General features: G+C 41.2%; 1 protein-coding gene across 8 annotated transcripts in view; it reads left to right on the top strand.

Annotated features, from left to right (window-relative positions):
- FYCO1 (FYVE and coiled-coil domain autophagy adaptor 1) overlaps positions 1-13,181 on the top strand; it is a 48,094-nt gene that overhangs the window by 23,803 nt on the left and 11,110 nt on the right. For all 8 annotated transcript variants that reach the window (XM_082046152.1, XM_082046159.1, XM_082046154.1 and 5 more), the window contains exons 9-14: positions 545-637; positions 1,594-1,712; positions 3,209-3,376; positions 3,799-3,948; positions 5,398-5,603; positions 5,938-6,082. In XM_082046152.1, the coding sequence (XP_081902278.1) occupies positions 545-637; positions 1,594-1,712; positions 3,209-3,376; positions 3,799-3,948; positions 5,398-5,603; positions 5,938-6,082 (881 nt within the window). The remainder of the gene's footprint in view (positions 1-544; positions 638-1,593; positions 1,713-3,208; positions 3,377-3,798; positions 3,949-5,397; positions 5,604-5,937; positions 6,083-13,181) is intronic.

The raw sequence follows: 13,181 nt of genomic DNA, 5'->3' as shown, positions 1-13,181 counted from the left end.
AGCTGCTCAAGGTAGCAGCCAAGAAGATAAAAGTTTTGCTTCCAGAAAAAATGTGAGACAGCACTGTATGCGTGGAACAGTGCACTTAAAGGCTGAAGGTTTTATTGTGTTTGTTTTGCCATTCTGAGATAATCTCTAAGACTGGCAGTTGATCAGAGGCTTATGCCACTGGTGGTATCCAGAAATCCCATGGGAAAATAGCGTACATTCATTTGTGTTTCGTTTTCATAAAGGCTTCTTAAACCTCAGTATGATTTGGGCTGTCTCACTCTGTTGAGCCAAAGCAATTCACAAGCTGGGCCGCCTTTTTGTTGAGAACTGTAACAGCCCATAGCAAGTAACAGTGAAACACAGGCGGTCTCTGACCACAGAGGGGAGTTTACTTGAGTTCATGAGTTGGGCATGTCTTTAGCGAGCCTGACACTGTTGCTGCATGTATCCCATCCATGGCAGTAAGAGCACTCGGGGTTCACAGTTGGGAATTTCAGAGATGAGAGAGTGGCTGCTAGAGGAATGCTGACTCCTGCCTCAATCTCTCTGCTAGGCTGTCAGTGAAGAGTGTGGCAAAGTAACGGAGCAACTTGAGGAGCGGAAGCGACAACAGCATGCTGCAGAGGAAGAGATTGCAGCATTACAAGTAGGTGCTTGATCTGATTAAAAGACAAGGTGTTTGTGTCAGCAGGCATTAGCATTATAATTGAGAAGGCAGACAGCACTTCTGGTGACTGGCTTTGAGTCTGGAAATGCCCTCGAATAAATACAGGTGCTGCAGACAGAATACTCAGTAGCCGAACAGTTAGCCACTGAAACAGATTACAAAAAAGCACAATAGCATTTAGGATTTGTCCTGCTTTTAAAGCTAGTCACCTTTTATCTAAAACCTAGTTATGTGTACACTTCTTAAATGGTGTGGCATTTTAAAAGGTGTCTGTGTTAGGCCCTGCATACCCACTGCAGGCAGCCATGCGTGTGGATCCAACTGTTTGCAGGCTGCAAGAGGCACTGCATCAGATGATTAATCTGGCTGAGAAATTACCCAGCTGGATAAAAATACGATTTTTGCAATGCATTTATCAGTTGAGTTAGGAGGGTTATGCTGAGGTGTAAGGAATCCAGAAAGAAGAAGGTTTAAGTTGCTGAACCTGGCCCTGAGGACTCTGGAGTCTATCTGTGACAGAAGTTCATTGTCCTTTGTGTTCCATATAGCTTTAATAAACAACATTTTCCTTATTTTAGTTTGGTTTTTTTTTTCTTTTGAAACTTTTGGGTGGTGAAAAAATTTCTAGGGTGTGTTCTTTTGCCATTATCTTTCAGAGATTTTCCTTGATAAAGAGGCAGAAGCTCAACTGACATAGACTAATAAGAATTACAGGCTTAATACTGTCTTACTTTAGAATCTATGCCTTATTCAGTGTGACAGAAGTAATCAGTCATTAGTAAACAACTAATTAGTGCCTGCTTATACAATAATACCTTAATTGTTGGTTTGGCTTTGATTCTTTTAAAGCATTGTTTAACTGTCTTGGTAATTGTGCAATGCTTGGTAAACTGTTGTTTTTATATGTAAGGAAATACAGTAATTTATTTCACTAGGCTGCAAACACGAGTTTGTCTAGAAAGCTGGATGAAGCAAGAGAGCAGCTGTCTGAATCGGAATTTGCTCGGCTGCAGAAGGAAGAGGAGGTGACATCTCTGAGAGCACTCTTGGAAAGGTGGGAATTTGGGTTCTTTAAACAAGCTGTTAATTTTAAGCCAAGCAAGGGGCCAATAACCAAAACATATTGGAAATTGCTGTAGTTTATTAAGTAGCAAATGTCATGGAGTTTATATAGGGCAAGTAGTGTGTGCACACTGACCAGGAATATGAGATTGACACCTCAGATGAGAAATATGTAAATTGCACAGCATATATGAATGTGAAGTTTAGGTTTTACTGTATTGTTAATTTAGCTGATGACGTAAATTCATTGTATGTCTTCCTTTATGAAACTGCAAGACTTTCTATAACCTCCTTCTACCTTATAGGTCAGTCACAAAATTAAAACACCAATATTGGTCTTTTTTTTTTTTTTTCACAAGGAATGGAAAATTTGCACTTTTTGACAGTTTATTTTTTTCTCATCTGTCCATGAAGTTTCAGGGAGTCAGTAAGAATTATGGGACCACATCCTTCATATCTTTGTCAGGTTTCTTATCAGTTTTAAGTATCTAACGTGGGCTGTGTTTCCAAGGTCTGTAATGTGGGCCTATGTGGTGCAGATTATCTGGCAGTCCAAAATAGCTCTTCATGAGGCGTGGGCTCACACGGAGTCTGACAGGTTAACCAAAGCCTTGTATTTTTACATTTTTGTGCTTATATTATCTTTGTGGGAAGACTGATGATTTTTGATCTTTTCTGAAGGTTATCAGTATAAAATCTTAACTCGACAAAATATTTCAATTAGTCTGCATTGGCTAAGCGAGTTCAGACTAGCTCAGCCCTTCATGTCGTGTTGCTGTAACATTTGTGATCCATTGGTAGGACTCACAGTACTGAAATTACTGTATTGTCAAGCGAAGACTTACATTTTTGGAAGCTTAGTGGGGATACTTCTTTCCAGTGACTGTGCAGTGAACTGAGGTGTCTTAACCTGGAAGTGTCTTAAGGCCACGTTGGACAGGGCTTTGAGCAACCTGGTCTAGTGGAAGATGTCCCTGTCCATGGCAGGGGGGTTGGAACTAGATGATCTTTAAGGTCCTTTCCAACCCAAAATATTCTATGAACCTTCCGTTTTTGAATTGCATCTGTGTTAGAAGAACATAGTGAGAAACTGATTTCCTTCCCTTTTGTGAACATGAAGGCTGTGGAGGAGTATGTGCTAAATGGCCCTTTTGTGTGCAACCTGCAGATGCAGGGCAACCTGCAGCTATAGGACTTTCCCCTGCTGCTGGTGATCTAGTTTCCAAGGGCACTAAATTTATTCCCAGTGTGGTAACCATCATAAGCTTTGTTATAAGCAAGGCATTCAAAAAATTGCTGATTACTGACTGTATTCACCAGGTGACAGATTCTTGTGCAGTTTCAGTGATGCAGAAAGCTGGAGAGATTCTGAATAGCTATAAAAAAATACGCACTCTGAGAACAATTTCACTGGAACTACCTCTTTCTTTCATGGGATGAATGCACATGAGCTAAAAACGATTCTTAATTGCCTTTGTATTTGATCAGGGTCCAAAAAGAAGCTGATGAAGCAAAAGAGAAGGTCCTGTATTACAGTGAGAAGCTCAGCAAGGTGGCAGCAGACAAAGATATCAGTGACCAGAAGCTATTTGCTGAACTGGATGACCTGACGAGAACAAAACAATTCCTTGAAGAACGTTTGATAGAACTTATCAGGTTGGCATAAAAATAAACAGCAAGCAAAAATTAAACTCCTAGTTTAGAATCTTAAGGGATACTGCTGAGGTAGTTCAGTCTTGTATTCCTGAATTGAAGACAGAGATAATGGCCAAGTTCAGCAGCAGCTGAAATTTTGCATTTCCGTAATGCAATCAAAAACATAGCACCCAATATTATCACCTCCTTAGTTTGCTGTCTGTTTTGCAAAACTATGTAGTTCTCTGCATGGCATGTATTTTTCTCCCCACCTTTCCAAGAGCTTCGGTAGGTTTCTTGGTCTGTCTTTATTCCTGAAAGCTCCTCAGAAGTTGCAGCAAAGCTGCAAAGCTTTCACCAGCATTCAAATTAAGGTTGGTTAACAGTAAAACAACATTGATAATTTCTTTGTATTTTTCTTTCTTCTAACTCTATCTCTGCAGAGATAAGGACGCTTTGTGGCAAAAATCAGATGCTCTGGAGTTCCAGCAGAAGCTTAGTGCAGAGCAAAGGTGGCAGGGGGACACAGAGGTTAATCATTGCCTGGACTGCCAGAGAGAGTTCTCATGGATGGTGCGCCGCCACCACTGCAGGTCAGTTTGTCAAACTCTATTACGCTGTTCAGAAGCAAAGTTCAGTCAGATCATTTCCATGGATGAAATACTTCTTGCAAAGTCATTGATACAGGACACTGTAGAGGCTGAAAGAACAAGTGAGCTCACAAGGGGATAAGAGACATTAATGGAAAGGTCCCTTGATATGTATTAAGGCAAAGATCCGGATGCAACTCTGGTGTGGGGAGTTTGTCAGTTCTTATTTCTGGAAACAATCACACCCTACGTAGTGTGTTTCTTTGAAGGACTGTGTTTTTAATATCTTTATTATGCACTGCTCTGTGCATGCTGTAGATAATATTCACTAAGGTGTTTTTGCTGTTGTGATAGAAGTAGTCGAGAACAAATCCAACATGATATGCAATTTTAAGTTTGGTTACTTACACTAGATATATTCTGAGATAGTTACCAATAGCACAGTAATCTTTTAAAAAAAAGTTAATATGAAAATATTTCCTGTACAGTTAGCCTGCTTGGAGTTATTAGTTACTCAATCTAGATTTATTCAAATATGTTTAAGTGTGCACATTTCAGGGTCTTAGTGAGATATTTATTTTGCCTGTTTACTGTTCTTTTTCCTCACAACCTGCTTCATCATTTAAAGTATGTAGTACTGGAACTTTCAATTGCATATTAATGTAGGGAACTTTTGATGTGGATTAACAAATAGTGAAATAATTTCTGGTAACAACTTAAAATCTGGAAAACCTGCTTATGTTTTCACCAGTACCTATTAATGACTTTAATGATTATGAAAATCAAAACCACAAAGGCTTCATGAATCACAGTCATCCCTGATGGGCACTTTTATTCATTAAAATCTTAACATGTTCATTAAAACATAGTTGACAGGTTTAATACTAAGAGACTGCAGAGTTGAGAGTGCAGGAGAGATGAATGTACGTGTATGTGTCCAGTGTTATTTCCTCTTCCCTCTTGGAAGGGGAGGTGGGTGATTACTAAGTAGAGATATACAGATGTGTTCTTAGACTCCTTCCAATCAAATAGAGCTTTGCTCTGAGTATGAGATTTGGCCTGTATAATATTACTAAGTACATTTGCTTCATATATACTTTATATATGTATTGTTTATTTGTATTGCATATTTGTGGGTATTTAATTTTTTATGTATTGATGTTTAAATGTATATTTACTTTTTTTAGTATTTTTATGGGTTTTTTTTCTGTTTTCCCTATTTAGTAAGGCAGCAAAGTCTTGAATGTGTATGTCTGCATCCTATTTGTCAAGAAAACTTGCTTCACCTCAGAAAGCAGTGGCAGTCTGTGTTAAGAGTTCTGACACTGATGTAGCTTTCATGCTTTTGCAGAGAGCAAAACCATTATGACAAAGCCCTAGACTGTGTCACATAGATATGATCCACCTTTATGTGGTACTTTTCTAACACCTTTGTTTTCTAATCATTTCTAGAATGTGTGGTCGCATTTTCTGCTACTACTGCTGCAACAATTACATGGTGACAAAGCCTGGTGGAAAAAAGGAGCGCTGCTGCAGAGCTTGCTTTAATAAGCCTAGAGTCATTGTGGACAGTACCGATGACTCTGGATCCAGTGCCAACCAGGAAGGATCACCAGCATCATTGGCATCACCTGTGTCACCATCCGAGAGAGCTTTCGGTTAGTGTATTGTTTAGAAGCTGTGGAGAAATAAGTAGTGTTCATAGATGTTCTCCAAGAAACCACATGGTCACCTTCTGCTCCAAGGACCTGCATGTTCATGGAGTGTTTTTAGGGTTGGATTGATCCCATCTTTGAATTTTATTGGTATTGACAGAAATTTGCTTGTATATTAAATGAGTGTCAGCCTGAAATTTTTAGTTGGTTCTAGTAGTTACCTAATGCTTCTGTAAAGGCAGAGGAACAGCCCTGTCTTCCCCCTTAAGGATTTCGCTTGTTTGTTTTCCAAACAAGCAGCTAATAATGTTTATTTTCATATCCTTTTATGGCACAGTTGCAAGTGAAGCCTCTAAAGCACCAGATGATGCAGCATTTGACATAATCACTGATGAGGAGCTGTGCCAAGTGCAGGAATCAGACTCTCTCCACAATGAAAGTCAGATGGAGGGAGAATCTCTGGATCAAAGCGTGACAGATCTGTGAGTAAACATGGCTTCATGGAGAGGGGACTCTTCTGGGGTTTGTTTGGAGTGTTATGGGTTTTTTTCCATTCAGTGGAGATAGCAAACCTCTGTAGAAAAGGAAGACACTTCTGTTCCCAGCCACATGTTCAGTAGACCAACACAAAATAATTTTGGCCTGTTTGCAGAGTCAGCATCAAATCTAGTAAATCCAAACAGTTCCACCTGCTGCACCACAGCACAGAGGAGTTGTCCCAGTTCTGTGCTATTACCAGGCCAGCTGTCACCATTAAGACTGGCTCACAGGCCATACTGAGTCACTGGACATTCACAGTTCACTTATAATAGAAGCTACGCGATGCTCTCTGTCAGACTCACCATTACTTAATATCAAGAGAACAAGGGGGTGGGGAAAAGATAAGAAAAGATTTGTTCTTTTTATGGCAGATTTCGTTGAACTGAATGTGAAATAACTGGTCTATGTCTGTAGGATTCCGTACAACTTTAAGATAACAGCTTACAGAAAAGAAAAAGAACAAGAATGGGGTAGCTAAATCTGGTACAAGTTTGGTTTTTTTTCTTAAGAAAATGAGACTCAATGCAGGTTTCAGTCATTTTTTTTACATGTATTTCTACATAAATTAGCAAGGAAGAGGGTCTAAGGCCATCTGAATATCTGAATACTTGTTTTGCAAACTACATTGTAGTATTATAGTTTAATGTATATCCGTGTTTATACAAAGTATTGTTTTACTATGGTTTGAATTTTTTCAATTATTTTGCAAAAATTCTGTTCTGTATAATAGATTATCTTTCAAAAGCCTTTATATCTCTGAGAAGGAAAAAAAAAAAAGAGCAATTTCACCTAAATTCTGCACTTGCTTCTGAGGAAAAAAATAGGCATGATAAATCTAAATGCTAAACCGAAAATAGCCACAGAGTAACCAGCCTGCTGCTGCGAAGTAAGACGTAGACTTTTGCCCTCAGCAGACCCGTTTCCGGCGTAAACCACAGTGACTTGCAATTTGGGTAGAAGGCAGACTCTACAGATTTGTTTATTTGGAAAAAAAACTTTTCTAAATTGTACATTTTTGTTTCTTGGTAAAGAAGTTCTGTGTTTGCTGCCTATTATGTATACTGTTGAAGCTGACAGCATATTAATATTTATCATGCGTTGGGCAGACATGAACGAACTGTGCTCTTGTGAAGTTAGTATTGCCTTTGTTTTCCAAAGGGACAATTTGCAATGAGGGATGTTTATTCGTTTGTTCATTTGTTTGCTTGTTTGTTTGTTTAAGAAGAAAAAAGTGTCATGTAATACTACTTTGAATTCACACTATCTGCAGAGGGGATATCACAAGTATACAACCAAGAGAAAAGAAATAAGTGTGTGTCACCATTTTTTTCAGTTTGGGATTGGGCTAGATTTCTCTTATCTCACAAAGTATTCAGGCTGGAAGGAAGGATTGCCACTAACATCAGAATACAATTTGTGAAGCGTGCCCATGCGGCATCCTACTTGAACCATGTAAATTGTGAAGGCTGCCCATCTCCCCTTGTTCACAGATTATAGGCAGGAAAGCCAGGAAATAATGTTTTAACCTCTGTTGCTCTTGGTTCATTAGTGTTAGGAGCCAGGGGGAGACTCCTGCTGTGGTCAGACTTGGAGCTTGAGCCATACTCAGCAGAGAACGCAGACCACACCTGACCTGAACACTGAAGGAGGGTGCAGGGGAATGGCCTTCTTACACTGTGGATGACTTGAGCATCGCGTGTTCATTGTGTGGTTTTGTGTTATGGGACATGCAGAAACTGATACGTGTGGTACGTGTTCAAGAGAAAAAACAAAGTGCAGTGTTGATTATGGGAGCACGGAAGTTTCCTCACTTGTTTCTGTGGTGAGGAATATATGTGTACCCAAAGCCTGAGTCTAGCTTAGCGTACAAGCAGATAATACCACATTTGATACCGCAGGTGTTTGAAGATAAACATGCCAGAACCATTGTACTGAATATGAGCAAAGGTTCCACTAACCCTCTGTCCTGTCTTTGACAGCAACCCATAGCACATGTACTGATAATTTCCCAGGGTGTTTTCTTCTACCTTCGCAGGATCTGCAGTTCAGGAACTTTCTGAGCTACTGGTTTCACTGCTGCAGACTTCTTGGCCATACTGGACTGCTGAACCATCTTGACTTCACATAGGCCTTTGATCTTTCTTTTTTTTGAAAGTGTCCAGTTAAATGTGGCCTGATTTCTATGTGGAGACTTCAGGTAGTCTTGAAGTACAAATAATAATCCACTGGAATCCCAATAATATTCTCTTTGCATGAAATTTAATATATGGGGTAGAATTTGCTTTGATATTGTGTCCGCAGAAGACACAAAGGATTCAAGATTGTGCTTGCTAGATTCGTGTCTGAGGAATGCATACAAATAAGTAAGTTTTCAGGCCAGACTTCTTTATTGGGAGTCTGCTGAAAATAGTCCAAGCTATTCGTTTTTTGCCAGAGATTTGAACTAGTTGGTGCAGCTCTAAAAGGGAAGGAGACAAGCAGCCAAGAGAGGGAAGAGAAGGGAGACTGGGTGGTCCAAATAGACAGAGAGATCTGTGATAGACGTGCTCTGTTGACATAGTTTCTTACAGCCTTACTCGGAGTGTGTGGCTGCAATTTTCATGCCAACTTTGCCTTATTCTGGGTGTGAGTCCTTGCTGGACTGGAAATATGAGTTGGTGCTCAAAGCAGCGAATTATCTTAAAGGACATTTTCTATTTGTCCCGCTTTTGATATCTACTGTAGTCTTATTCTGTTTTTCACTTGTTCTCTTCCCTTAACCCTGCCCCTGTAGTTCTTTCCTTGAAGTGACGTGAAATTATTACAACGACATTACTTCATAACAGCAAATTTTGAGACACAGGTCAGTTGAGAACCAAATAAAACTCATCTTGGTCATAAGCTGCACAGGTGTGTGGCAAGATAAGATAAATGCTCTACCAGCATAACTCTGACCTCAAAGCAGCTCTTTCCTGAATGTTAGGATTAAGCAGGAGTCGCTTCATGCTTTCAGGTCTGTTATGTGAGTTTGAAGCAACCTGATTGAAATCTTAGTGTGAGAAGCTGAGATAAGTTGTGCAATTGTGGTACATCCTGCTACTTCAAGGCTAATGGGTTCTCTTTTGAAGTGTCGTATTTTTAAACTTTTATTTCTAAAGCATTCACATTTGCATATGATATTTTAAAACAAAGATTGGGATATTGTATAGCACTGGGTCGAAGTTCCCAGGGTAAACCAGTGCACTGGTGGCAGAAGTATAAAAAAAGAAAAAAAAAAAAAGCCACTACTCTGGTATGGAAACAAAGAGTTTTATTCACACCTTAGTACTGCTTTTGGTAGAAAAGACATCTCAGCCTGTCTGCACTGTGGTTGCTTTGGTTTGTATTCTTTCTTTCGTAATGATTCATAACAGTCTTTCCTGACCTAATTACAACACACGTGGCAGAGCAGGGTGCAAACGTAGCCAAAAGAAGGAACTGCAAGTGGTCTGCAGCATTCGCTGCCCTGTGCAGAACCAGCCAGGGAGAGGAGTGAGGGCAGGAGCACAGCTCTTCATCCTCAGCAGTGTTGGGATAGCAGCTTTACTTGCCACACAAACATGATAGCACAGCACAGTCCTTCCTGGTTTTGTTTTTGAGGGTATTGCACCATTTCACTGTGGGAGAAACAAGATAGATTGTGTAGCAAGGAAAAGGATTGCCTAAGCAGCTGTTCTCTAGGGGGAAAACGTGACATGGACACAATGGTGCCTGTAAGGGTTGGGTACCACTGAGTTGCAGTGATCTGGTAGGAAGGAGTGTTAATGGGGAGAAAAGGAACATCCAGAGTGACAGTGTTACTGCAAGAGTGGTTTGAAACAGGTTAAAACTGATATTTCAAAGTTGTAATGCAAAGGACTTTGAGCCGGACCCAACTCTGCCTTCATCATAGGCAGCCCACAGCTGTATGTAGCTCAGCCTCTGCTCCTCTCCAACATCCCTGCTTTCTTTTCCCTATTCCAGTCTCCACCTCTGGGTTGTTCTGTCCTCTGCAAGAGCTTTTGCGTACTTTCTGCCCCCGTCTGCACTGCCCCCTGCGCACCTTTTTGCCTCCCACTGGGAAGTGAAAAGGCCAGAGGTGGGAAGGAGGGACTGCAGGAACAAGACAGGAGAACAATTAAGGAATCCGGAGTTTCATGGTGAGGGAATCAGAGTGCCAAGGTGCTGCCAGGAAAAAGAGACTGGAAAAATGTCATGGTGCAAAGAATGTGTCGGAATTAGGGTGTGAGAGTTTGTGTCTAAGGAAACACTGCTCAGTGTTAGAGGCCATGTGCAGTATGATATCCCTTGTGTTGACAGGGGCTCTAGTCGTCTGGCAACATGAGATCTGTTATCAGGAGTAAGATACAAAGGTGCATATGAGAGATTCAGACCATCAACCTGATATTAGATGGGAGGCAGATGAAAATGCTGTGTTATTACAGAGATGTTAGATGAACACTAGAGTGTGTGTGGAGACCTTCTTCCAAGTGGAAAATACAAAAAACAAACAAACAACCACACATTAAACCCAGCATGAAAGTTGAAAATTGTTTATAATCCAGGAAATCTCATAAAATGAATGAGCTGAACTAAAATCTGTAGTATCTTTGAAACAAAATGCTGAAGTATCATGACTAAGCCTGGCCTAAAGCTGATCACCATGTCTTTACTAATGGGACTGTATTTCCTCTTTCATGCAGGCTACCTATGTCATTAAAAAAAAAAAAAAAAAGTAAATAAAAGGTAAATAGTTGCCAGATTTTCTAGATTTTCTAGGCAGTTTTATAGCAGGTGGTTTTCTAGATGCGTTTCCTAGCTGTGCTCACTTCCCTAGTGAGCTGCACTGCTCTTGATAGCCTTTGGAGACAGCTTCAAGAGCGGTGATTAGTGTAGAAAAGTAGTATCCTTACTCATGGATGGATCCTGGTGGAGAGGAAGGCAGTACTCAGAGGAGCTAGCCCACGCAGATAGATCTTTGTAGCAGCCTGTGGTACAGTTGCTGGAGTGCTTCTGGGACTCTGTCCTGTAGAGCAGTTAGCTTGTACCTCTGAGTACTTGAATTTCATACCTACAAATAAAAAAAAAAAAACACCACCAAATTTGACTTAACCATACAGCATCTTTTACTGAAAGAAAACTACTTGCACAAGAACTGCAAGGCCTTGTAATGCTCTTTAAAGTTGAGTTCTCCCTTCTGCTTCATTGCATTTGGTAGCAATTCCTCTGTCTTAGAGAAACAAACCTGCAGCAAGGTGCTAAATATTCTCAAGGTGCTAAATATTCCTGTCCAACAGAGGAACAATACGTTGCAACAGTCACCTGCTTTTAGCAGTTATTTTCAGATGCAGAATAGGGCATGAGGATGATAAAGTGACAGGTATGTGGTAGCATATGTACCCTAAACTAGTGAGAATATCTGCTTTCAGAAAAGATTAAAGTTCCCAGAGTTGCAGGGGACCAGCAATCAGCCCTTTCTGCCAACAAGGCCTGTTTCAATTCCTTAAAACCAGAAAGTGTTCAGAATTGCTTTTGTAGCCTTTATCATACATTTGCGGAGGGCTCATCTGAGCTGCTCTGCCAGCCTAGTTCACAGGGACTCCATTGCAACTGCTGCTTCCTCAGTTACCAGAGATGCTCCTTTCCAGACTCTATGGGCAGGGGTGGCCTCGCCATGGAGACCAATATCCTCCTAACATCAATTTGCCCTTATCCATACATGACGTACCCTGGGATCACTTCTGTGTAACTTCTAATGAGCTATTTACCAAAAATGACTGCAGGTTCAGCACTATTTAACCCTTTATCATGCAGTCAGGATCAGCAGGAACTCAGATGCTTTATTTCAGCTTGTTAGCCTGTGTACACATATGCAAGCACGTTGCAAGAAGAGCCAGAGGCCACGAATGCATTGCAAAGAGCAAGTTTTATTTTAGTTACCTCTCTACTGGGGGATCTCCAAAGCCACACCTGAGCTCCCAGGCAGAGGTGACACCAGCGGGGACACAGGCGCTGGTCAGTTCAGCCCTGCTGGAAGATCCCTGGGCCTGCTGAGCTCACCTGTATTTCAAGGCTTCAGGCCAGCGCAGTCTCCCGCTCTTTCTCACAACAAAGCAGGAATCTCAGACATAGTGATAAGCTGCCTAGAGTTTCTCACAGGCCTATGTTATCTAACACAGAGGTTCTACTCGTCAAGCACACAAAGTCAGTAAAACAATTAGTGTTATGTATGTGCTTTTTGTACAGACAGGTGCAAGTCACTTGAGCATATTTATATTTAACTAATCTCCTCGCCAAATCTTCCGCTATATCCCCATACATAGCCTAACCATGAATTAACCTGTTTCCCATTTTTTTTCATAAACTGTGTTTGCATAAAATGTTTTTTGATGGCCTGCGCAAAGAAGCCCTCTCTGGCACAGGAATGGTGAGGGCTGCTGCCCCAGTTTAAGAAGGACAGGGAACTGCTGGAGAGAGTCCAGTGCAGGGCAATGAAGATGATGCAGTAGAGCATCTCCCTTATGAGGAAAGGCTGAGGGAGCTGGGTCTCTTGAGCTTGGAGGAGACTGAAGGGTGACCTCATTCATATTTATAAATATGTAAAGAGTGAGTGTCACGAGGATGGAGCCAGGCTCTTCTCGGTGACAACCAATGATAGGACAAGGGGTAATGGACAAAACTGGAACACAGGAGGCTCCACTTAAATATGAGAAGAAACTTCTTCACAGTGAGGGTAACAGAGCACTGGAACAGGCCGCCCAGGAAGCTTGTGGAGTCTCCTTCTCTGGAGACATTCAAAACCCACCAGGACACCTTCCTGTGTAACCTCATCTAGGTGTTCCTGCTCCGGTGGGGGGGATTGGACTAGATGATCTTTCGAGGTCCTTTCCAATCCCTAACATTCTGTGATTCTGTGCTGCTCCCTGTGTCTGCATACATATAGCTCTGTTACAACTAGATGACCTTCCTTGGTTTGTCTGCAGGAGATGGCTTTGCTGTCACTGTATCCTAGGAATTACGGTACAAATAGAGGCGGGCTGTGTG

This window comes from Streptopelia decaocto (assembly GCF_964273445.1).
Source record: "Streptopelia decaocto genome assembly, chromosome: 2".
Classification (NCBI taxonomy): domain Eukaryota; kingdom Metazoa; phylum Chordata; class Aves; order Columbiformes; family Columbidae; genus Streptopelia; species Streptopelia decaocto.
Note: the sequence above shows the minus strand (reverse complement) of the source record. Positions and strands in the feature narration are given on the sequence as shown.